At 36.1% G+C, this 27,026-nt stretch overlaps 1 protein-coding gene across 8 annotated transcripts in view; it reads left to right on the top strand.

Moving 5' to 3' along the window:
• Nucleotides 1–27,026, top strand: part of FMN2 (formin 2) — a 172,901-nt gene that overhangs the window by 60,191 nt on the left and 85,684 nt on the right. For all 8 annotated transcript variants that reach the window (XM_069010364.1, XM_069010363.1, XM_069010362.1 and 5 more), the window contains 3 exons: nt 12,004–13,712; nt 14,759–14,903; nt 25,414–25,501. In XM_069010364.1, the coding sequence (XP_068866465.1) occupies nt 12,004–13,712; nt 14,759–14,903; nt 25,414–25,501 (1,942 nt within the window). The remainder of the gene's footprint in view (nt 1–12,003; nt 13,713–14,758; nt 14,904–25,413; nt 25,502–27,026) is intronic.

Genomic DNA, 27,026 nt, shown 5'->3' on the forward strand with positions numbered 1-27,026 from the left:
ATGTTCCAATTTTGACACTTAGTAATACAAGAAAAAAGGTTCTGAAATCCTTTAAGATAAATACATAATCAGTCTATTTAGAAAGTATAAAATATTGATGGGACTGGAATTTACTTTTCATTATTATAAAATGTCACTGCTAGAATTTGTCTCAGAAACATGCATGCTGCCCAAAACACTCTCTTAAAAGAAATTTCAGAGATTATTCTTTATAGGTGAAGGTAAGATAAAGAAGGTAGATGAAAGATTAGTCTGAAATGGTGAAATACAAAAAAGACTTTTAAAGAAAGATTTTATAAACCTGCTTTAGACTGTTATGACACTTTTAGTCTGCTATAAAACCTGTTTTATATTGGTATTACATGGTTTTCATCAGCACATAGACCAACTGTAGACAAGACTAGTGAACCACTGGCTTCAACAGGAACTTGAGGAAAATTGGGAACTCTTCCTCTATTGGCCTGCAAACTGTTCTGTGGCTGTGGCTCTTTTAACACTGCTTGATTTTGCATATTCTTTCTTGAGATATTTATTAAGAAAAAACCTGGGAAGAAGTGTCACTCTCCTTCTGTCCCTTTGCTATTTGATGGGTTACTTTTTGTAAGGGGGAGGAGAAGGCTTGTGGAAGCAATGAACATTTACTCTAAACCAATTCTTTTCCTACAGAGATATGACTGCCAAAGTCTTAGATTTGAGCAGGGAAAAATAAGTTACATACTTGGGTTAAAAAAAAAAAGCCAACCAACAAAAATATATGACATTCAAAAGGATCTACTATATACCGTTTTCTCATTGAGAAAATAAATTATGAAAGAAGCAAATATTTTTGTAAGTTTCCATGTGAATCAAATGATAGTGAATAGAGTTTTATGTCTGCTTTTAAGAACTGTATCAGTGTAAACTTTATGCAAAATCATGCCAGCATACCCAAATTTCAGAATACAAAAAGTTAAAAAAATTCAGATGTATGTAGCTGGGGGTTTCTTATCTTGCAAAATATACACCCAGATTTGTAATATGTTATGTGGGGGAACTTATCTTCTAATTCTAGGTCCAATGTTAGAATTGGGATATCTTAGCTTTAAGCAGATGACTATCAGGAAGCATATGTAGACAAATAGTGTTTTCTTGTTATCATTCAGAGTGAATGATGCTTTATCAGAAACATACAGAAAGGAAACAAAGTTTGTATGAAAAGAGGTAATACAAACCTGAGAAGGCTTTAGTGCCAGGGTCATAGGAACTGCTGAATTGTAGAGCATTTTCCTCCAGCAGTAAAGGGAATCTAACTTTGTGGAACTTCACCCCAGGACCATTTAAGTGCAAATCAAGTCTTTTATGTTCAAGTTTATGAAACATAGTTTTTATGGAGAAGCTTCAAATTCTATTGATGGACATCTTAGATTCTTAATATTATAATTTACTTTTCAGTTCAAAAGTGCTGCCATTTTCAGGTTTATTTTTTTTTGTTTGTTTTCAGAAAGCCTAACAAGCACAATTAGATTTTTTTATTTCCTAAAACCATAATCTAAATTAACTAGACTTTTTGAAATACGAAGTGAGATTCTCTGAGTTGAGACCTTAATATAGCTCAGAGACTGTCCGTTCCAGTCTGTGCTGCTTCCTGCACGGCTAGTAGCCAAACTTTGTAATTAAATACTTTCATCTGATCATGCTGGGGCTTCTTAGGCCGTGAAGGAAGGATGAGAACGCAAACAGGAATATTAGAAACGAGGGAAGAAGTATTTATTTAAGAGTCTGAACATGCTAAAGCAGTCTGCCCAGGCAGCCACTAGATGGCACTTAAGCATTTTTGAATGGACAGCAAGGCACTTGTAAGTCAGTCCCCGGCGGTCCTGCAGACACCCTACGGACGCATTTCATTTTTTTTTTTTTCCCCCCAGTCAAAGGAGTGGCTTTCTGCTAATTAATAAATTAGCCTTTAAAATGTGCATACACTTGCGCTGTTTAATCTAACCAAGATTTAGCAATCCGAGCATCTCTCAAAGCAGACCCTCCAACCTCCCAACCCCCTGAAACATTAAATATTTAGAAAGCTCTGTTCTGTCACTGTTGAGTTGTTTTGTTTGTTTGTTTTAAACCAGTGAAAGGAAAACAGTTGGTTTGGTCTACCAGCCTTCTGGATTACTATCTTTGAAGTGATAATTGAAAAATTTTACTGCTGAATTACCATCACTTAAATAAAGAGGTCAGTTTTCTGTTGAAGATGAAATTTGTTTCTTCAACCACAATCTTGAACCCGCTTTTTATTTAGTTCTGATGAGGCAGAATTTTAAAAAAATTAAAAGGATAAAAGTGTGTTGGGCATTAGTAATTGACACACATATTGAATATAAATCACAGACTACATATTTAAATGAAAATAAAGGAGTATAGAATATCATGCCTGTGTGGTAGAAAAATGAAAGCATTAATTTAAGTTAATTCTTAGAACAAATGTTAGTATTTTGTATTATATCCAGACTTCACAATACTTGGATTGACTTCTTTTATTTTGCTTGAAGGCAGCGTTTGCCTCCTTAAAAGAAACAATAAGTTTTATTATTTTCAGTGGAGCAAAATTAACACATTTTTGCCCTCTTCCTCCTGGTCATGGTGAGACTAAAATTTGTTTTTTCTAATGTGTGTTCTTCATTTTAAAGTCAAGATGAAGTTTTACTTCTGTGCTCATTTGCATTTCAAAGGCTCTTTATTCAGTTTTTCCTCTTTTCTTGAGACAGCCATATATCATAGATCTGAAACACATAAAAATCCTAACAGAGTTCAGGGCTGAGTAGACATTAGGAGGTCATGATGTACAAACCCTTTTCCACCAACACCGTCCTCCATGCCATGCCAGGTTAGCTTAGATGTTTGGTGATTTTCCTCAGGACTTTGCTCATCTCTGAGTATGGGTATGAGGTAATCATAATATGTATTTCCTGCTTTGCCTAGTCAGTGGTAAAATGGTAAGTCTTGCTCTGTTTCTGATGCCTTGTTTTGATAACAGCTAAAAGAGATGAAAATGTGCTCTAAAAGTCTGTATTTCCTGTGAGTTGCTCCTAATTCAAGTACTGTGTCCTTTCAGGCATTGATTAAAATTCTCAGGAAACTGTGGGTCAAGTTCTTGTGATTCATCTTGTTTCACAGCTTCTTCATCACAGACTTTTATAAGAAAGTATATTAATAATAATAACCACAATAGTAATAAAAATACACATTTTTCATCCTTTAATCATAATGGGCAATCTCCTTTTTTCATTTTGAATATGCTTTATACTTAGACAAAGACGGGTTTTTGTCATTTTAGTTACAAATTCTTGGAAATTTAGCACCAACCTCAGGGTTTGGGCAATAATTGATGGGGGAAAAGGAGAATGAGAGTAAAACTGAGAAAATAATTTATTTTAACAAGAATTACGTGGCAATACTTTAAATCCTTGTCTATAGTGGGAGAGACTTTCACTTCTTGAAAAAGGAGAACTAAGGGATAGGGACTCTATAGAAAAATTACCTCTTTTCTGTCTGTGTGTGATTCTAAGCATTAATATGTTTCTTCTCTTGCCTTTTACAGTGAGTTTCTTGTAAAATAATACCAGAGTACTGTTACTTCCCTGAGGGAGCAGTGAATAGAAATGCATGATACAGTTATATACTAAATGACAATTCTGTTTAAATTGCTTACTCTCTTTTCCTCTGACTCCTCACTGGTTTTGCTCATGAAAATAGATAAATTGAGGTAGTGCTCATGCCATCTATGCATTTCTGGTTAGAGCAAAATATATGAGCTGTATTCATTAATTGTTAAAATACCATTTTTTTTCTTAAATTCTCTAAATCAGAAATCCTATTTCAGAGGAAAAATCTGTAAACTCCAAAATATGATTTATACTTGAAGTTCCATTATTTGCGTATGAAATTTCTCTAATCTTTTGGAGAGCAGTGAAAACAGATTTTGCACGTTCAATGGTAATATCCTATACTTGGATTAAATAGAATATTTTTGTTACTATAGTATTTACTTTTCAAGCTTTTTGAAAAAGAATTCCACAGAAATTGAAGAGGAAAAAATGAAGAAATTACATGAAATACAAGAAAGCAGTTTGAAAAAGTGTATATATGTATGTCTGTGTATATATGTGTACATATGAGTATGTGAAAGAAAGCATCTTGTGACATTCCTAGCAGGACATCTCATTTAGCAAGTGGACTTTACCTATTTGAGAGACCTCCTCCAGTCAAAAGTGAGAACTCTTTCAAGTTCTTATATTTCACTTGGCATTAAATATCAGGTGCTACCTTTTAGTGGTGTAGATACTGAGATTTTCCACAGGACCCTGTATGCAGGAGAGAGATAAGAAATATTTTTCTTAATAAAAATAAATATTACTTTAACTTAGAAATAACCTAAATAATTTAAAAACAAAACAAAATAAATAACCATGATATACTGCCAAACCTGAATGAGAACTTAAAAATAAGGCTGAGAATAATTTTTGCTCTTTGGATACAAGATAAACCAGTTACTCTATCTTCTACTTATACTTAGATCAAAAGATAGTTATCATTAGGTTTTTCCATCTTAAATTGGTATAAATAAAAGCAGTAAAATCACTTTTTTTCCTTTTCTGTATTTTTAATACTAGTTTTTCTTTTATTTATACTTCAGAGAAAAAACCCAAAACTATTCAAAAAAACTAACTCACATATTCCAGAATGTGTAATTGCTCTTTGTTATGATTATTCAACTTTTTCTAAAGATACAATTTGTTTTTTTTTCTAATGTCCATGATACCAAAATAATTTTACTTAACCTCTTAATACCTAAAGATCATTTTTGGTTCCTTGATTTTGATTGACTTTTTTTAAGGCTCTTTCACTCAGAGTGATACAGCTTTGATTTTAATATAGCTTTCACGCCTTTAAAGAGTTAAAGAAGACGACAGACTTTCAGGCCCCTGCCTTCAGCATGTTCATGGATACATTTGTGAAGGCTCTCATTCCATTTCCCCAGACCTTTTCTGTTGTGAGTAGTAGGCTCATGCTTCAGGGTATCTACAAAGATTTATTCTTACTGTGGATATTTTTTTGCTGCTTATTCCCTGCTGTAAGCCTAAAACAAAAGCAACATGTGAACCTCCCATTTGGTTGTCTGGCTGAACCCTTGGATAAAAAGGGCAAGTACTGTGTAGAAGTATCATACTCTGGATGGTTGTTTATCAGGATGTGGCAAAGTTCACCTGGAAAATCATTAGCTTTTTTGATCTCCCTTACTAGAGATTAAAGGCATTAAATTTAAACTATTTATGTTCACATTTTAGCTCATAGAATCCTTATTGTTATTTCTAGCATAAAAGCCTACAATTTTTGCATATAAAGAGCACAGATATAATAATAGAATTAGTTTGTACAGTGATTGCTTTACAGGTTGCTGGTCAGTTTCAAGGTGAATTGAAAATCAGGGAAAGTCTGGTGTGAAAAAGTTTAACACCTTTCTCTAATATGTCAATGAAGTAATGTTCATGGTATGCCAGATTTCGTGTTTTAACAGAAAGATGAATTGTTGCCTTGGCCTGGATACACAGGAAAACTAACCAAACACTTTAGATTCATAGTTGAAATACTTCAGAACAAACACAGGTGATAGAAGAAAAGAACCAATTCATCATGTCATAGGCATTTCAATAAGCAATTTAATATTGAGGAGAAAATAAATTCAGACAGTTTTTATCCCAACTTTTAAGGAAATATATGACTTTTAAGGTACCTGTTGCTTATAGACTGCTGACATAAGTGGCTAGGTTTTAGTTCTCTCTTCATCTGCGCTAGCAGTCTCTTTGCAATCCACAGCACAAAAAAATAAACGACGCCAGAAACAGGTAAAATAAGGTTATATTAAAATTAATCAAGTTCAACTTTTCTTTCAATACCCAGTCTCATTTACATACTTGTTTTACACTGGATAAGTGACAGAACAGTTAAATGAATTTCTGAGCTAAATTAAGCTATGTGGATGGGTAAACCCTTTTTGAAGTCTTAATTATTGCTGTATTGTTTCATGCCTCTCTAATAATGAATTTCATCTAGGCCAGGACAGAAACCTCCAAGACTTGAGAGGGACTTTCTGATAGATTTTTCAGCCTGGACAGTCACAACATTGCTCATGGCCTATGGAACATGTACAGCCTGTTTGAGAAATGCTGGCACTGTTCTATAACCATACACCTCTCAGTGTATTTTTTTCTGCTCATTCATTCATACTCAAGCCACCAGGATAAAGCAAGGGTTAAGCTTACACAAGCTTATTTTTTGAAGGTTTAAAGTAATATTATATAAGACTACAGTAATTAAACTTGACTCCTGTGCATCTCCTAGGGTGGTCAGTGGTTCTGTGAGATTTTATTTTACCTTGTCTTGTCCGTCATCTACAAAATTTCTTTTGAGGTTTCTATTGTAGTAAAACTTGGGGATAACCTAAGGTTATTTTCCAACTAAGTTCAGAGTTACACCTTAAAGAGAGAAAACTCTTTCAATCTTCGATGTATCTCAAGTTGATTATTTGTTAAAATGGGTACTGTAAAGAAGTGAGATCTTATCCTCTGAAATACGCTTACCTTAGGGATAAGGAATTCAAACTGTTCAGGAACAGAAACTTCAAGAAACTAAGCTCTTTTTCCTCTGGCTTCCAGCTTTCCAAGTTGGCGTTTGCAATGCGTGCATCTTTCTTCAAAGGTGTATGTTCCCTGTTGATTCTGTGTTTATTTGTACTATTTGAATTTCAATAATTATTGAAATTATTCAAATTATTTCAATAATCATTGATTTCTGCATGTAATGGTTTGGGGTTGTCACACATGATAGGTTATTACAAAACCACTTGGTTGATTAGACATATCTCAGCTCTTTAGCATAGGAAAAGCTACACAGGCCACTGCCAGCATAGTGCAGGGTGGTGTAATCCATCTGTTGCAATGTGTCACAGAGTGGGAGAGTGGCTCACACTCACCATGTAAGTTTTATGACTTCAGGCAGGACAATGCACTGCACTGTTTTTGTTTCAGGGCTTGCTCATTGATTGCTGTACTGGGAAGCTCTGCATCATGTTTCCTTGTGGTTGTAGGAAGAAACATGGACTATTGTGAAAATGTGTACCCTTGTCCCCGTATGTGCAACTTCAGAATAGTAAAAGCTTCCCTCAAAAAGCTTTAATCAGGTAGTCTGAGGAAGAAACTAATATCCAATACTAATTCTACTCCTTCGGCAGTTCTCCCTCATGCTATTGGCAAGTTTGCCAAATTTTGACTCAACTTCTACTGCTGTAAAAATAATATGCTGCAATGGGCCTTGAGATTAAGTGAAATGTGAGAATTAATTAGATGGATGCTATTTTGTTTGAATGCAAATCAAGTCTCCACCAGTACTTCTCATTTGCCAATTACTGTAGCACTAAAAATGCCTGTTAAATGTTGTGTCTCCTTTTCTTAAGGTTGATCTGCAGTTGCAAGAAGTAGCTTTGAAAATGAGACAGCTTTAAAGAGAGAAACCTGAATAGAGATCACATTTCTCTGACTGAATTAAATTCTTACTGTGGCTCTACTTTGTGCCATTCGGTGAGCGTGCGCGTTCAAAAATGTTTCACTTCGCGTAGAAAAGAGGCATTTATTAACAGGGCAGTTGGAAAGAGCATCCTTCCAAGTAACTGTGCACTGCTAGTACCACCAAGTGCTCCCAGGCACACTTACTAGAAGACCTGAGGGGTCTTATTTTGCCATCTTAATCCTGTTTAACTATATGCTTCTATTTCCTGTGTGTTTTTGCAACTAGGTAGCAGCATAGACTCTGATTCATGAATTGTGATGTAGAGAAACTAAAAGGTCAAGTTTTTGGCAAAAAAAAAAAAAAATCAAAGCAAATATGATCTTATCATCTAAATACAAATTCCATCCAGAGAGGAAATTTCATTACACTAAGTGACAAGTTGCCGAAAATTATCAAACTGCTGATGCAACTTTTTGACTTGCAAGAGTATAAGGTATTAACTTCTAAAACTAAACTGTAATATGTCTTTATTTTTCAAATATCCCAAAATTGCCATTAAGAACTGTCATTATGTTAATTAAAAAAAAAAAAAAAAAAAGATACATTATGGCTGTTCATAAAGCACGTAAGTGAATGAAAGCAGAGATAGATATAGACAAATATATAATACAGACACCCATATACGCATGTCTATATATACATATAGACTAGGGCTGACTTTTACAGATGTGGGTTTTTTCTGCCTAGAAATTTAGTTATAGAAGGGTCTATAGGTTTCAGTCACTCATCTGAGAAACTAGGTTGTCAACTCTGTAGCAGGAGGTAGCTGAAATCTGATCTTTTACATGTTTGAAGATCCTGGACATGTTCTATCCGTATAGATCAGCTTTATGCTGGACATCTGATGTGCACACATTGAAAACATGACATGATTGGAATGAATTGTATGAAATGTACATGTGCAGATCCAAGTGTACAACCTTTAGCCAGTAAAGCAAATATTCCCAGATCTGTATATAAACAATCCTAGCAGTGCAACCCAAAGAGGACATCGGTCCCAGACTGAGCATCCAACTCATTGCACATGGAACATGTACAGCCTGTTTGGGAAATGCTGGGCACTATTCTAGAGCCATACATCTCTGAAATGTTTTTTCCTGCTCACTCTTTCATAGTCAAGCCACCAGGATAAAGCAAGGGTTAAGCTTCCACCTTTCTTTCTTTCTTTACAGAAAGAAGACTGTTCCACAGTACCTGGGTCCTGGGTAAGAACTCTAGGCAAGACAGAGTTTCCTCATATCTCTTTTAAACCCCATAGGTTTCTGCTGTGGAATTGTCCCCTGGATTGAAAATGAAACTTCTTTTCATTATGTGTGGGTTTTTAGTCTCAGTCTTCTGATCCTTGTCAACAGCTTTTGACCATCTTTTACATGTATGAAAAATTAAGTATTCTCTTGCTTAGTCTCTAAGAAAATTGTAGAATTTTCATTTCTAATTGGATTTATATAGTTTTGATTTCCTTCTTTGTTGAGGATAGTGGAAGCATTCTGTGACTTACAGTTGTTTGATAAGCCCTCTCAGATCTAGAGGTAGACTTTAAACTAGGGCAAAGGCAAAAATCCAATTAAACTACTCTGAGGGCACCTTAAAAGACTAAATGAAAAATATCTCTGTCTAAAATAATTACTAAAACACATAAATGGTGGGGCCATGTTTTGTTTTGCTTTTGGTTTCTTTGTTTTTTTAGACCAAATAAATTTAAGTATATCACATCCTCTGGATAAATATCTCTTCATTCACATCAAAGTCTTGTTTGTTCAGACTAATGCTGTTTCTATGAAAACCTGGGTATGTTGGTGATTGTTAGGTAAAATATGATAGGAAATCACCAGCTTGTTTGAAATGTTGTATCTCGAGGATAGCAGAAACACTGCTTCTTAGGGCATGGGCTAAACAGTTCCTTTAATGCATCAGTACATTTTCATTTCTTGTCTGAATTGCCAATTCATCTCACTGGATTGCTCATTTTTAAAAAACTTTAAAAAACAGTTCTTCTCTTGAAAGAAATTTCATTGTCTGCAGGGTAAATTGTCTTGTAGAACAGTGAATTCTAGGTTTTTCCTGCAGCTAACATAGAATTTCAGTATTGAATACTTACTTCTTTTTCTTGTTAGAAGTTGAATCCAATCTCCAGAGTAAAAGAGTTTTTAAAACAGGCAACTGTTCTGAGATCAGCCATCATTAAGGCAAATCTCTTCAGAGCCACTGAATATTGTGCTTAATCCTGTTGGATGCAGTTTGTTTATGGCAGAAATTAATTTGCTGTATCTCATATAAAATCCTTGCTGGAGTGTTCTTACAGTGTAAAATGGGAGCTTAGGAGAATTACAGTCTGGGGAAACTGTATTTGATCTCAGCTGAAAACTGGTGTGTGGCCTTAATAATCCTAGCAACACATTTCCTTTGATAGTATTGCCTTTTGAACAACTGATAGGCCTTATGGTATTTGCAGGTGACTGCTAGGGAGATAAGAGCAGAAGAGAGAAAGAGATAAACAATATTGTATTCCTCCTTTATTAAGAATTTTTTCAATAAAACCGTTGCTGCTATGAAGTATTGTGTTATTAAAGGAAACTGGATGGACTGAAGCACCATGAGTAATTTGTAATGGAAATGTCTTTTTCAGCCTTTTTTCCTTCTTATTATACTCTTTGTTAATGTAACTGTGTTAATTCCTTCACTATTCCTTTTTTTCATGTTCCTTTCTCTGTTTTACACTTTTCTTCAACCTGTGGTAGGGAGACCTAGTTGTAATACATAACTTTTGGTTCAAACTGCTGTTCCAGAAAGTTCAAACAATCTAAGAGATTGTAAGTTTTTTGATAATGGTACTTCAAAATCAAATAATAATTGGTTTAAATGTACTAGTCGCTGTTTAACTTCTGGGATTGCTTTAAGACAACTAAGAAATTCTAAGATAAATAAGAAATTGAATTTTTGTGTCTGAAAACCAATTCTGTGCAGAAACATTTTTTTAAGTATTAATGAATATAATATTTTATTAATAATCCCCAGCTGGGGAATTTTTAACTCCATTTTCCAGAAAAAAAAATTACTTTTAAATGCTTCATGTGTCAAAAGATGAGAAAAACATTTTTCTGAAACAAATCAAGGCAACTGATATATCAAGTATTGTATGTTTATTTGTAGGCTTCTTTACAAAATCTGTAATCTGAATATTTGAAATATTTCCTATTAAGTAAGCCTATGGTCACATCTGAGATGCATATGATTTTACAAAAGGGAATAAAAAGGCACTAAACAAGTTTCACTGTAACCACTCATGAAAGCTGTTGCATGAACAATTTAATTCAAATAAATACTTGAAGTGCTGGCTAATATTTCAAATTGAAAGACAGAACAAAAGTACTAAAAAGTAAATGCATGCAACTAGAAAATAATCTCTTAATTAGAAAATTTTTTGTTGTAAAGTCATGTCTATCTCCTGTTCACCAATCCTGAATAAGCACAAATGGCTATTTTTGGACAAGGTTGCTTCTATTGGTAGGTTTGGATGAAAGCACATATCCGTTAAATTCAGTACAGTTTATTACTGGTATTTCTTTAAAAATGTAGGAATTAGTGTACCTTTGAGGTTAATGGTTCCTCAACTCAGTCTATAGCAAGCAGGATCAGATATTTTAGAGAAAGATAAAAAATGTGTAATCTGTCAAATACAGATCAACCATTCTGGGAAGGAATCTTTCCTATCACAGTCTGTCACTTGGCAGAGGAGTTATAAATTTGGGGTAGGAGGAAAGTTCTCCCTTAGTTTTGTCTTGCTTCTATTCTTCCCTAGTCATGCTGGCTGGAGGAAAGCATAATTATTCTGTCCTGAGATTTAGCTGTTTTCCAAAAGCGAGCATTTGCAGTGTTCTGCATTCCTGATCTGTGTTGTATCATTAAGGTATATACTGAAATGCAGCTGTTGAGTCTGTTATGCATGGTGCATCCCTTTGAAGAAACACTTAACATTTTTTCAATTAACAGAATTAAAGTAATGCTGAGCCCTCTCACCACCATGTCCACATATCCATGTGTAGGCAAATGCTTGCAGTACTTCTGCTCAGTAGTTGGTTGTTTTCTTGGTCAGGATATTTGCAGGGAGGGAGGGGTTACTACTGATTTTTGGTATTGACAAGTATAATCACAGTCTAAAATATGCTTGTACTGATGAAGGTAGTGTCATACTGAAGCAAGTAATTTTCCTAAACTGTCGTCTTCCAATTAAAATGTAGCTAGCCAAAATTATTCCTCACTTTTTAAAGCCTTAAAATAACTAGTTTGTTTTTGAACCTCTCGAATACCAGTATTCTTGATCTAATATTCTTGATCTAAATTCAATTTTTTATATAGTGATAAATGTTATTCTCTTTTGTGCTTATTATTTGTTTTCTTTGAAAGGATGATTTTGAGGTGAAATCTGAGGAGCGTGCCAGTGTCATCCAACAACTTGAGCAGACTATTGAAGATCTGAGGACAAAAATTGCAGAACTAGAGAAACAGTTCCCTGCTGCAGAGGTACAGACTGCTGGGAGGGAGCAGGAAAATGAGCACACACACGCAGACTCTGGGGAACTCAGCAGTGTGACTCTTCAAAGGAATGAAAAGGAGACTACACCCAGGACTGTGTCACAGGCGAGATCTGTACAAACGTCACCAACAGAGGATTATTTAACACATACAATGCCTTCAGCTAGTGCACTGCCACAGCCACCCCCACCACCCCACTTAGAAGGGGGCAAAAGTGAAGTGCCAGATCTAGAACTACAGCCCACATTCTGTTCTGAAATTTCCTTAGTTCTGTCACCGAAGCTAATCTCAGTGCCACTGGATGCAAGCCAATCAATACCGAGTATACCACAGTCACCTCTTCCAAGACCCAAAGTTGATTCGTCCCTTGCATTTGAAGGAGAGACTGAAATGTCAGTTTCCCATCAGCCTCTAAGTACTGTAGATGTAACTTGTAGTGAACATCCCCCTTCTTTGCCCCTGGAGCCCACATGTAGCATTCCCCCATCACTGCCAGCAACCGAACAGGCTGCCCCCCTGCCTGGAGCACATGGCCATTCCTTTGTTACTCCAATGTCTATGGCAGGAGTACCACCACCACCACCCCCACCTGGCTCAGGACTCCCTTCTTCTACTGTTTCAGCAGTGCCACACCTGGACCACTCTTTCCCAGGTGCCATGATGTCACCTCTCCCTCCTCCTCCACATTTGCCAAGTGGGGAATTACCGATGCTGCCTCCAGCTCCTCCCCTCCCTTGTCCTGGATTCCCTCCACCACCTCTACCACCACCTTTGCCTGGTGCAGGAGTCCAATCTTCTCTGCCTGGTTGGGGTATCCCACCTCCCCCTCCACCACCACCTTTACCTGGAGCTGGTGTCCCTCCTCCACCTCCTCCTCCTCCTGGCCTGGGATTGCCACCCCCAGCACCACCACTTCCTGGAGCAGGACTGCCACCACCTCCCCCACCTCTGCCCGGAGCGGGCATTCCACCCACTCCTCCACCGCCACCACCTCTGCCTGGTGCAACTGTACCCCCTCCTCCACCCCTGCCTGGTATAGGTGTTCCCCCTCCACCACCTCTGCCTGGTGCAGGTGTGCCCCCTCCACCTCCTCCACCACCTCTGCCTGGTGCAGGTGTGCCCCCTCCACCTCCTCCACCACCTCTGCCTGGTGCAGGTGTGCCCCCTCCACCTCCTCCACCACCTCTGCCTGGTGCAGGTGTGCCCCCTCCACCTCCTCCACCACCTCTGCCTGGTGTAGCTGTGCCCCCCCCGCCACCTCTGCCTGGTGTAGCTGTGCCCCCTCCGCCACCTCTGCCCGGTGCTGGTGTCCCTCCACCACCCCCTCCTTTGCCTGGGTTGGGGATGCCTCCTCCGGCCCCACCACCGTTGCCTGGAAGTGCACCACCCCTCCCAGCACCAGTCCAGGGCACCACTTACCCAGCAGTCCCACAGGGCTGTGGTTTTCTTCCTCCTCCATTACCATCTGGTTTATTTGCAATGGGGATGAATCAGGAGAAAGGGAGCAGGAAACATGTGATAGAGCCTTCTCGGCCAATGAAGCCTCTTTACTGGACAAGAATTCAGCTTCACAGTAAAAGGTAAGTCATAGAGTTGTGTAAAGAGTGGTGGTTTTGCTTTGTGGCTGTCTTGATAGTATTGTTTGTTATTTGCAAAAGTCTTTACTGCTAGGTAGGTGTTTGAGAGGACGTCAGGGCAAACAAGAGTTTATATTTAGTTGGATACATAAATCGGGTACCCCTTTTCTTTAAAGTGAGCAAAAGTTATTTGCACATGGAAGCTCTTTGATGGTAGCGTTTTCAGTGTCCTTTGGGGTTACATTTCACATTTTGATCAGAGATCCAGGGGTGACTATGTGCCACCAGGTGTTCTGTGAAATGTTTTTCAAAATGTCATATTTGTGATTCCCCTCAAATTTCAAAGTAACATTGGTCTGTCTCTGGAGCAGCTTGTAAGTTTTGGCAGTGTCTTCCTTCTAGATGAAGGTATGCTAAACACATTCTATCCTTCTCTTTCCTTTCTTCAGTGACCTAGAAATACTTTTTTTTTTTTTCACCTTGTACACTCTGCAGACTCAGATTCAATCTGCAATTTATTTGCATAAAGCGATTCTGATAGCCCTTACTTTGACATGACTGGGTTTCAGTTGTTGATGTTTTTTGAGGTTTTTGTTTGTAAAAGATCATTACAGTCATGAGAAGAAGTTTCCTTATAAATATTTTCCTTTATGTCTCTGAGTAGTAATTATAAAACCCATCTGCTGTTATTTAATGATGAATTTATTCTTTCTTTTCAAATTCTTGCCACTTTCACACAGGTGGTCTGTAAATAACTATTTCTACTTCTCTTCCTGTCCATGTCTGTATGTTTTATAGCCTATATACAGCCTCTTTCTATTCCTATGCATGTAGAGTGGGTGAATATAAATAAGCCTGACCATATCATGTGTGAACACAGAAGAAAACCCAGAATTATAAGGGAGAATCAATGGTAGTTCTTATCAAAATGCTGCTAGTAGAATTTAGGCAATAACTTTTAAATTGCTGCTATTTTATTTTTTAATTCCTCCAATTATGACCTTATTTAGTTTGACATTGCCCTACATAGGTCTTTTGCTTAACTTTAGAGATTCTAGTGCTTCACTTGTGTGGGAAAAAATTGAAGAGCCTTCCATAGATTATCATGAGTTTGAAGAACTGTTTTCTAAAACAGCTGTTAAAGAGAGGAAGAAGCCCATTTCGGACACCATTACAAAAACAAAGACTAAACAAGTGAGTACTCATTTAATTTTGGATCTTTTCTAGGCTGTTTTTTACATAAAGACAGATTTTTGCATGTAGCTGAGATGAATTATGCCTTGTGTGGAATTCTTACCATATATATATACACACTACAGAAAAATAAGGAAAGGAGAGAATGTAAAATGGATTTCAAAGCTGTACATGTTAAAGACTGAAGATTTCTTTTTTCATAAATTACTTCTCAAGTATGTATTTTCTTAAAAATATTTTTGCTTTATCCACTTTAACAAAAATAATACCAAAATAATTAGGTGCATATACGACGCTTTGAAATTGACTGCAGATGTGCAAGGAGTAGTATATATATTATTCTGATTAATTTTATACATTAAATAATGAGTTGCACATGAAGTACCATGACTTCAGAGAAAAATTATGCTTCAAATCTAAGTCCTAGTGTTATACCAATCAGAGTGGTTCTAAGTTTGTGTTGTGTTTATGTATATAAAGAATATGAAGTTTATACAGACAACAAATGACAAGCAAGCACAGCTGGGAAAAATCCAATATTAATCAAACAGATTTCTTGAGACAGAATGGTGTTCAATATAATAAAAATGGGAAGCATACGTTAAAATGTAGAAGTTTAAACCCCTGAGTAAAAGAATTGAATCTGAATGTTTACATGACTATTTGGCTGTAATCTTTGTATCTGTGTAAAAATCAAATTGTGGTCGTATGTTAAGTAATTTTCAATTAAACTTTCGGATCACAGAGGGGATGGTCTTATGTAGGATCCTAAAAAGCAGTTAAAATTCTTGTTTTATCTTGGTTTCATATTCCTCTACTCAATTCAAAGCTAGGCAGTTCTTTCCATTATCTTTTAACATGCAGGTTAATGCTGTACAAGACTTTTTTCCACATTGGATATGCAGTGGAACTCTTTAAAATATCTATTCACTAGACCTTATATCTGAATATGACCTGTTAGTTCTCCACCACTTAGTTCTGGAGATGTTGCCCCCATATGCACATTTTGGTCAGCAGTATAAATGCACATGTCCTTTACTGTGCTGACAACCTGCTGCAGGCAACAGAACTGGTAAAAAATTAGGATAATTATCCCAAGGTGTTGGATAAAACCTTTCTCTGGATGGATGGGAAGGACAGGGCAAACATATGTCCCACTGTGCTGCACTAGGCTGTACTAACTGGGATGGGAGGAAATGTAAGGTTCTGCTGCTATCTTGCTGTCCTGCACTAAATGTTCAAAGTGCAGGATTTTTGCTCCTCCTTCCTCCTTCTAGAAAAATCCCTTTTTAATGGTTATTCTTAATTACTATCATAGTTGTTTAAGTAAAACAAAAGAATGCAAAGTGATGTTGTTGGTCCCTGCATATTTCATAAGATTCGGTGATGAAAATCTCTCAACAGAGTAGAAAGCATGACTGCTTACTTCTCTAACATAAACAGAGCTTAAAGACAGACAGTGATTATGAATAAATATTAGATGTGGATTTTAATACTAAATGTTTATTTTTCTTGCAATGCCAAAAATTTAGATGTCTTTTCAGTAAATTTAAAAAAATGTAGGTAAAGCTAAATTGAGTGATTGTTCTTAACTTCTTTGTAAAGAGAATTTTTTTCTGACAGAAATTTCTACACAGAAGTTTAAGGCAATCAAAGTAGTTGCTGTCATTTAGGACAAACAGTCCTGTGGGCCACCTTAATTCTGAGAAGAGAATCCTCTGTTTCTTTTCCTCTGATAATCAAACAAATGTACTGCTCTCCAAAATAGAAAGAAATTGCTTAATTGAGAAGTCTGGCTTGTTGAATTGTAGTATCTGGGGAGAAAAGATTGACCAAACAGACAATCACAGGCTTTTATCAGAGCTATGGTTAGAGCTATCCTTTATTGCAGATGTCAAGGTTAAATACTCGTGCAAGAATCCAGTTAGGGCTTTTCAGAGTACTGCCATGAGACAACTGAAATAGAACAGCTTCACAAATATATTCCACGTACACCCTCTCAGCAATTTGGAATGCAGGACTTCATTTTTAGAATTCTCTTCATTTATACTGCAGTAAACACTTGGATAATGAAGTCCATCCATGTTTAGGAGAAGAAACAGTTATTTGGGGAAAGAATGGCTGTAATTCCACAAGTATGTTTTTTACAGGGAGCACCAAGTGCTGTCTAAGTGGTTACGGACTTACATGGCTTCTATGATAGTTACGGGTGTTGTAAAGATCTTACGAATGGTGTTTCTGGAGTGATTTTTACAGGGACATGTTCTGCAAAGCAGATGTGTTTTGTCACCTGTTGAGCTATGAAGAAGCACTGTAGGGCACAGAACCAGGACCCTCACTCTGCTGCTTTTCAGAAATGCTCTTGTCTGGCAATTGGTTTTGCTCCTTGTGTTGATGTGCAGGGTCTGCTGAGTGAATGTATTGCTTAGATGTATTGGATGTAAAGTACTGGCTACACTGGTAATAGTAGTCATGAAAAAATGTACAGATAACTTTCAAACGAATAAAGAAAGTATTTGGTACTCTGTATAAACATATGATTTTAATAAAACTCTTTTTATTGTAAGCTAAAATAAAAATGTATTTACAGAGAAGGACGCATGGCAGGAGGGAGAATTCTAGCTAATCTGTAGAAAGATTTGATAGGTTTTGGATGTTTTAGTGTGTGAAAGATTAATGATTTTGAAGTAAAATGCTGTTCTGCACACAAGACTTTTATTCTCTAAACCATAGAGTGTATGTATATGTTTGTTTTGTATGTATATAGATACGTATGATATAATTATTTCTGAATAGTGAGCCCTTTTTAAGTGGTAAAATTATTATCATTCTGGGTTGTTTAGGGTTTGTTTTTTTTTAATGAGTGTGTTAATTTCACCGTACCCAACTATTGGTTGTAATTGTTTTCTCAGCATGATCATCTGCAAGTAATACAATATAAATCTATAACACTTCTAAAAAAAATCAATATCACACCTAGAATTGAATGAAGGCCACATTAAAATCCATTCCAGAACTTTAAAGAAAGAGAAAGAATGAAGTGTTAATATTTATTTGTGAATGCAGCTGATTTTATTCTTACCGTCTCTTATTTGGTGTTATGGCAAAAACTGTGATTTATTTTGCTCTGTTAATGCATATATATCAAATTCTCAGCTGCTGTAAATGTGTGCAGGCTCACTCAATGAGAATGCCTACTAAATCTTCAAAGAAAGTCCTTTATAGGCTGTATTGTAGGTGCGGCTGCCATTGTTACCTATTAAAGTGGTCTGACTTTCATTATAAGTCCCTTTGCCAAAATTTAGCTCTTTAGACTACAAGTTTTTTGGGTTGTGTTTTTTCCCCCAATTTGTGTATTTTGACAATGTTATGAAAGGAAACAAAGTCTGGTTTTTCTCAGTCCACATAGTTTCATAGACTTGAATTATGGAGAAATTTATTACATATATATATATTTTTAGTTGCATAAAGGGTTTCTTAAATTTTGACATTCTACAGATTATAGTTCTGTTCTTTTCCTGTTGCTTAGGAGGGACTTCAGGTATAATCCTGAAGATTTTTTGCTGTCTTTTTACTGGTAGTTTGGAAAACAGGAGCCACGAGGAGTGACACAAAGGAAGATTAAGAAAATTAACTGGGGAAGGAGTGAAGAACTGAGGAGATCTGACAGCTGAAAATATAGAGTATATTAGCTGTGATTCTGTTTCACCTCTTACTCTGTCTAAAGTAATTTCCCTCAGAAACTTTTTGTGAGACTGAGGTGTCCTTGACCTGGATCATCCTTTCACCAAATTGTCAGTCTCACCAAACCTGTGGTGTTTGATGCAAGCACAAGGTAAAACTCACTCTTGTGTCTTGTTCAGCTGTGCCATGTAGTTAAAATACTAGTTTTGATTACAAGGCTGGGTAGTTTTTTTCATAGAACCCTTTCCATAGCTAGTGTGGACTGTGTGCAATGAGCACAGTAATGATTACTTATTAATTTAAGCTCCTCCCTGTGTCAAAAATTGCTTTACAGCAGTTGTTGCAGCACTTAAAACCCATGTAATCAGTAAAGCAGGAAGAAAACACCTCATGATTAAGGATAGACATACTCAAGAATGTAAGTGCAATATTAAGAGTATACTTCATGGCAAACATTGGCCAGCATACATTGAATGGGTTCAGTGGGAAAATGGTACATAATCAGAAAATCTTGATACCACTGTCAGCACAATAAGGATGTAGAATGCACTGAGCTGACGTGCATAGTTTACTTTCCTAACTTTTGAACAGTCATTTTAGAAACTTTACTGATAATCCTCTAACTCTACTTTTGGAAAATATTATACAAGTAATGTGATGCAATGCAATACAATGCAATGAACTTTTCAATCACAGACGATGTGTTTGTAATCTATCATGTAAATGAAAAAAAGTTAAATATTTTCTCAAGTGGAAATTCCACTATTAATCTACTGAAGTTAAAATTTTAAACACTGTTTCCACCCCAGAATATAAAGAGTAGGTTACTAAAATTTCATTTGTTTCAAAAGCCTTAGATGCATAAAAGATGTGTCAATGAAACAGTTTAGATAATGATTTCAGGATATTTTAATTTTTAAGTTGGACCTAAAGAAGCTGTAGTAAGAGAATACTTCTAGAAATAAAATGTCACTCCTGTCCTTAGAGTTAGAACATTATTCTTATTTTTCAGTTAGGAACATTTTACTATTGCTCAGCCTCCTGTTGAGGAATACAATGCTTATCTAACTTAACTAGTTTCTAACTAAATTTAAGCAATCTAGGTATTTTTTTCACCTAATGATAGAAATGATGAATATTACTGGGGCAGCAATCTCTTGGTAAAATATTACTCCTACAGCAATTGTTATATGATGTTAATTTCAAGCAGGGCCCTTTTAGTGATAAAACAGCACAAAAGGGAATGAACTGTTTCTCATCTATATTGGTAAAAACTTTATGAATGAAATAACAGAACACAGTAATAGAGAAAATGTATGAAAAGTAAATATTATGTTTTATCGCTACCCTCAAGCATAAAGTTTCAGACATGGCTTCTTGGCTTCACTAATTTGCATAACATGTTAACAACTTGCATCTAAACTAGTATGAGAAAGAGAAAGATATAGATTATGAAAATCTTCAGTGGGGAAAGAACCCAGCTAGTTTCCAGCGGGGATTTTCAGTTTTGGTTAGGATAGGAGACAGAGAGATGCTGAAAATTTTGCTTTGTTATTGATGCTCTGTGATTCAGTTAAATCATTATGTGCCATCAGCATGGATATATTGTTAGCCACAACTGGGTGTTGGTTTTGGGAGGTTAGGGGTTTTTTTGTAGGTATCAAGGAAAAGTTTTTGATCTTCTATTATACTAAAGTGACCTGACTACTTGAAGTAGTCCCTGTTTCCACTCTCACAATTGCCATTACTAGCCAGAAGTTACTTCTGGATTTACCTTTTAAAAAAGGCAAACAAAAGGTTAACTAAAACCCATGACACACACAAAAACCCCCACCTGTAAGAGTATATTACTGTTATACCTATAAGAAGGATACATGGGAAAGATACGATGGGTCCACTTCTGTGATCGCCCATTTTACACTTTGAATATACTTGAGTCTGCAGAAAAGACTTGTTGTCACAGCGCCTAGTGAGAAGGTAACTGCATTACTGCCCTGATCCTGTCTCTTAACATTTTATTGGAACTTTGTTAACAGTTTCCTCCTCTTCCCTGCCACATGTATGAGCAATAGGCCTTTGTAAAGTAGAGTTTCCTGCATGTGACTTCATGTAATGTACAGTAGTTTTTCTTAACCAGTGAGAACTTTGGGATAATTTTTCTAAGTGCTGGCAGTCAAAATCAGAAACAGAAAGCAAGAATCATTGAAAAATTCCATGCATTAACTAAATATTATTCTGGGGAAAGGCAATCTTCATATTTTTTGCTTCAGGGTTCTCATCAAACATGTGTCTTGCATTACCTTTCACTAAATATCTCTTTGACTGTTTTTGCTTGTGTTAAATAATCAGGAAAAAATTTGGCATGTAGTTTGTTTACTGCTCAACAATGAGGACCACTCAACAATTAGAAAGTTTGTCCTAGACTTCAGGCTGCAGATAGTATCTCTAGCTTCCTTTTTATTTATTTTTTTAAATTTGTTTAAAGTAGAGTTCCAGAATCCAGACTAAAAAGGAGCTGTGTATTGTGTCTGAGGCTTTAGATCTTGTCGAGATTGGATTTATCGAAGTTTTGTTGTTCTGCCTTTAAATGGCGTCACTCGTCTGTAGCCTGTAGGCCCAGACTATGCAGCTGATTTGTTTTATTGTTTTTCTTTTAAATGTGGGAATTGCTTTAGGCATTTATGCTAATATTCATATTTTGTGAATTAGTGTTGTATTGTTACAGCCATTCTATTGGAGGAAACTCTAGTATTCATGCAGTTGACTGAAATGGGAATGAACTGCATAATAGAGATTAGTATAAAAGTTGACATAAACCCTACATTTTAAATAAAACCAGACAAAATTGGTAGCTTCTATGTGAAGCTGCTTTATCTATTGCTGTTTTGCCCCCATTCACCTGACAGTCATGCTCTGTCACTATTTTGATATCATCATGGTTCAGAATTTTTGCAGCAGAGATAACTTATTCTTCATGAGGACAGTTTTTTGTTTTGTTTTGCTTCTAATCACTGTCAAGATGTGGCACTCAGCAAATAATTATTCTCCTGTCTATCAGCTCACTTTCAGAAAAAGCAACTTCTTTTTCCTGCTAACTTTTAAGCCAGGACTTAAAAGGGTCTACTAGGTCCCTAAGTCCGGTCTTGCAGCAGTGACAGCAATCATGTTCTAGCCTGCATGACAACAACATAACTTACTTGGTTATTTTTCTCTAGTTCTGGTCCCCTTGTTGTGTTTGTAAGCCTGATCTTAGTAGCCCTCTGAGCTTTAGAATGCTGATGGAAGAGAGAAATTGTGATTTCACAATTTGAAGCAAATATAATATTACAGGAGTTATGAATTAGAAGTGGGAGTTTCCTAAGAACAGACTCCAACTCATCCCTGATCTTTGGGCCTCCAAGAGGGAACAGTGTAGTTCTGCTTCCTTTGGAAACGTCAGGTTGATTCTAGGTAGGTTCACACCTGAATGCAGTTGTAATTTTGTTTTGTGGAAGACCACTTAACAAAGATATTTTACTCTCAGTTTCCTTCTTTTGTTTTGGTTTACTCTGGACAACATAGTATCCAGCATAAGTTCCATTTCTACTTTATTTTTGCAGAATCTGAGTGACAGGAAACGTACAAGCTTACTTCAGATAAGCTATTGCCACTTTGTGTGACTACTGTTTTCTGATAGCACTTTTGCAAAAAGTTTGCATTTCATTTTTAATTCACTTTATTTGTCAGCTTTGGGATAGTTTTCTTGTTCAAAATAACGGCAACAAAGGACTCCCACTATATGCTGACACCAGCAAGTTAAAGTTATGCTGTTAATATGAGCTGTCTCAGACGAGCAATAACGATGGGAGGTGAGATCAACAGTTCCCCCAACATCTACCGTACCAAATTCAGTCTTTTTGATGTTGTTGGAACACACAACTTTAAGGTGAAGTTTTTGAACTTTTGTTATGTAACATACTACATTGTTTCTTGTGTTGCTCTGCCATTCCTGGAAGTATGGTTCAGTAGCAACATCAGTTGAAGAAATTCTGTTCTTTTTGAAATTTTGAACCCCTTGTTCTGTTTTTTTTTTTTTTTTCATAGAATGAAAGGTACTTGTTTGGTTGCTATTATGGATTGCACCTTAATTGTTAGAAAGCTTTGATCTATACCTTGCTACTCAAGATCTACTTTATTTTGTAATCCTTTTTTAGCTGCAAAGAAGTAAATCAATAACAGTTTCTCTTTCAAGAAGAAAATCTCATATTGACCCAGCTTTATCTCAGTTCCAGGCTTAAATGAAATTTACATTACATAAAAAAAATATTTAGAGTGATTATAGCCTATTAGAAGACTAATGCAGGTTATCCTAATTATACTTTTCTGAATCACATTCATCTCCCCTCTGAGTTCAGAAAAATCTGACTATCCTATCCTATTTGAGTCAATTTGACTTCAGTTTTAAATTCCTAATAGTATATTACATTTGCATAGGAAATTCTTGCTAATTTTTGACAGGTGAGATCTGTAGCCATGCCTTGAATTTAGGTCTTTAAACTTGTGAGCATCAGTTATAACATACTTGTTTTCTAATGTTAAAATTTTTGGTTCATGAGCAGTATTTTTGCTGTTGAGGCATCCCGCCCCAAAAGGGAAGGGAACACCCAGGTGTACAGATGCTCATGGTCAAAAAGGAATGACAAAAGTCAGGTCTGTAAAAGCCTACAAAGTTTTAGTAGCAAATTATACACTTGTCATGGAAATTGGTATGTTATTGCCTTATTTTCCAGTATAAGCTCACAGTGGTGGGTTTTGAATAAAGAGGTAGAGTGAGAGAGAGAAAATGGAGAGAGGGAGGGAGAAAGATCACCAGTCCTTGCTCCAGTGTCAATCCAGCTAATGGGATGTCCAGAGTCCTGGAGCATGCATACCTGATCTTCATGGGGGTACCTATTCACAGATAAGTTTTCCCTGCCCTGGAGATAAGTTTCTTGCTTTCTATGCAAAACAGTTATCATGCACAGTTCATTCCTCTAGACCTTTTTGGAAATGGGTTGGAGGCCTTTGGGAGTCTCTGGTGTTTTGATCCCCTACTACTGGGTTGGCTTTTGGTCAACAATCCATGTCCTTTTCTCGACCTCATTCCTGCATGTGCACTGTACCATGTTGTGCTTATCTCCAGGAGCCAGAACAAAGCTTCTGTCCCAGAAAATTGCTACCCTATCCCCACATGGTCCCCTTCTCCAGCCACATCCTGTTACTTCTCACGGCATGTTATTACCAAGGATCCTTGGTTGGCCGCACAGCGATCTGGCTATTCGTGTTTGAGACAAAGACATTAGCCCCTTATCTTCAGGGCTTCTACTGTTGTATTTTCACTCCACTGAGGCTAGTTTGGCATCTGTGAGGAAAGGGGGATGAAATATCTTCATAATCAATGGTTATGAAGGTTTAAAAAGGGAAAAGGTAAAATTAAACAACTGGCCAGCCAACCACATCCTCAGAAAACCTATACTGTAAGTACCGTGAGTTTCTCAAGTTTCCATTCCTAAGTAGTTCCAGTGGCAAAGTTCTGGGTCAGGATTTTCATTCTCTTCTACTGTTCAAGCATCAGTGCACAAACCCGTGTCTGAAAATGTAAGTGAATCAAAGTTGTCAATGAATCAGTGAATTATAGGGCAAACATCTTCTGGGTACTTTTATGATTTTTTTAAGATGTGAATTGAATAATGAAATTCTTTACTCTGGCTAAATTCTACTTTTTCTAATCTCTTTTCTGCTAACTAATTTTTAAATAATTCTGCCAGTGTGGCTGTAGATAATACAGCCTCTTGGTGCTACAACAGGAGCTGTGTAACTTGAAAAAATATGTATATGCTTCCTGACTTGATCTTACAGTTCTAATTATGTGGCCTTTTTTTTTTTCTCCAAGTGACTCTCAAAGGTTTTCATCAGTGTGCTTAGTACAGTGTAAAACTCAGCAACCTAAGTTGCTGAGATTAAATATTAACCTCTTCCTTCTGTGCAATGGTTGTATCTCCACACTGACAAGTATTTCATCTAGAATAATGTTGTTTTACAGATAAGATCCTTTTCTGGCATTACTTGTTTCCCCTAACAATGATATAAAATTTACATCAAGTTGAATTCAAACAACTTAGAGCCCTGTGGAAGACAGTCTGTGAATTACATGCTGCTTTTATGCTTGCAAAACCAACATGTATGAAAGTCTGTTTTATTCACTGATTTTAACCCCCTAAAGCAAGATGTTTTGATGGCTTGATTCTGTTGGGTCTTTTTCTATTTTGAACACAAAAAAGCTTTGTGACCTTTTATATTCCTTAAAGTGATCAAAGAAAACCCCAATGTGTACGTGGTTATTTTGATTTTAAAATAAAAATTCATATTGGCGCCTACTACGTCAAACATTCAAATAAAATATAAATTCTCACAGTTTTAACTTACATCAAAGATGGAAATCATTGTGTGGTTTTGGAAACCAAAGCAATTCCAAGATAGACACAGTTGGAATTTTTTTTATTTGACAGCGTGTTTCATACACTTAGTAACATCAGTGTGAAGTAAAGTGTGCATTCTAATGAAGAAGGAAGACTAGGGGAACCTTTATAGGGACTCTTTTAGGATTAAATTCAACTAGGTGACACAGCTACATATGCTTGTAATGGATTTATACAGCAGAAGCAAAGTTTTAAATTAATAAATTTGCTCATTTTTAAATGTATATATAGACTACAAAGAACTATTTCCTGAATATGTCGTTAGTAATGCAAACTATCTTGTACATTAACCTGCAGATTGATAGTAATAGTTGTGTTTCTTCTGGCAGGTTGTCAAGTTGTTAAGTAACAAAAGATCTCAAGCTGTTGGAATATTAATGTCTAGCCTTCATTTAGACATGAGGGACATTCAGCACGGTAAGTGAAATAACTATTGATTATTCTCAGATCACATAATTAATAATGTGGAAATGCTAAATATTTATCTCTTTTGATATGTAAAATAAATTAATATGAGACCTTTTTTACACTATTTTTCCTGAAAATAGCTTGTTCTGGCATTTATATTCTGCTTTCTACATCAGCAGTATAAGTGGTATATAATATAGACACTTTGATTTTTGGTCTTTTTGAGGAAGAAAGAATGATGTGTTGTTTATTTTAATTCAGATAACCTTGGGACATATTCAGAAAAGTGAATTATAATGTTTAATTTATTTGCTTTATAAAATAGTTCCTATATTTGGGTTAGCACAAACTGTAGAGTTCTTTCATCTTCAACAGCATTTTTTACAAAGTGAGATCTTTTAGGGGAGTGTAATACTTTTCACATTTATGCTAAGAGACAGTAGTGCAAAAAGGTGAAAAGTGGAATTGCATTTATATTCAGAGCATCCCTTATGTTTCCCAAAGGCTTTGGATAGATTTGAAGCAGATTGAATTATCCTGTGAAGTGCCAGCCTATCTATTAAATAAATGTGGTTTCAAGTATAACACAGACTTCATAAATCACAAAAACATCTTGTGAACTTTCTAGGCTACATATTTACAGCCATGCATTCAGTTTACTATGATTTGCTTATTTTGCAAAATTATTCATAAATAGAACAAATTTGAGAGCACTCTGTCAGCTAGTGAGTAACTCTTAATCACAGTTTTAAGGTTTTATTAAACTGTTTTGATGGTTACTAGACTTCCTCAAGCTGAAGCGCTTAAGATGGTAGTCATAGAGCAAGGCGCCAGTACTGGCGCCAAGAAGTACTTGGTATTTCCAAAGCTGGCAGATGTAGTTCAGTTAAGTCATAGAGCAAAATCTGAAAACAATGATATGGTCCTTTCCTTCAGTCAAATACTCAACTTGGTTTCAGTTAATAATGAGAACCTTATGAAAAAAGGAGTCCGCCTAACATCTGTGTCTGTGGTAAAGCCAACACAAGTTCATTGAAAATTTGCTTGCTTAACATGCAACACTAACAATAACATGGCATGAATGTCAGTAGTTGAAGGGGTCAAACAATATTATTCTTAACCTTTATCCTATTACAATATTAAGCACACATGATCATCTAAGAGCTGTGTGTAGATTTTGTATATTCCTCTTTCAATAGCTGTTTTCTAAAACCAAAAGTCTTTGCAAAAGGGAATTTAATAGTTCTTTTATTCCCTTGCTGTGCAGACGTGATTGAACAAACATGAGAAAACTTTTGTCTGGTGGGGGAATTTGTGAAAATGGTTGATGCTAGAAGTCTTTATTTTTTTTCCTTTTCTTTTTTTCTTTTTTTAAGAACATAAAATAGGCGTGGAGAAAAAGTGGTGAGGAGCAGGAAATAAATTTGCATGGTGGGGGCAAGGAAAATAGAGATCTCACCCAGCAGTATTTCTGGCATCAGTCACTCCATGCAGAGGTCTCTGAGTGATCTAACCATAGAGCCCATGCAGAAAT

The sequence above is a fragment of the Aphelocoma coerulescens genome, chromosome 3, assembly GCF_041296385.1.
Source record: "Aphelocoma coerulescens isolate FSJ_1873_10779 chromosome 3, UR_Acoe_1.0, whole genome shotgun sequence".
Taxonomy (NCBI): domain Eukaryota; kingdom Metazoa; phylum Chordata; class Aves; order Passeriformes; family Corvidae; genus Aphelocoma; species Aphelocoma coerulescens.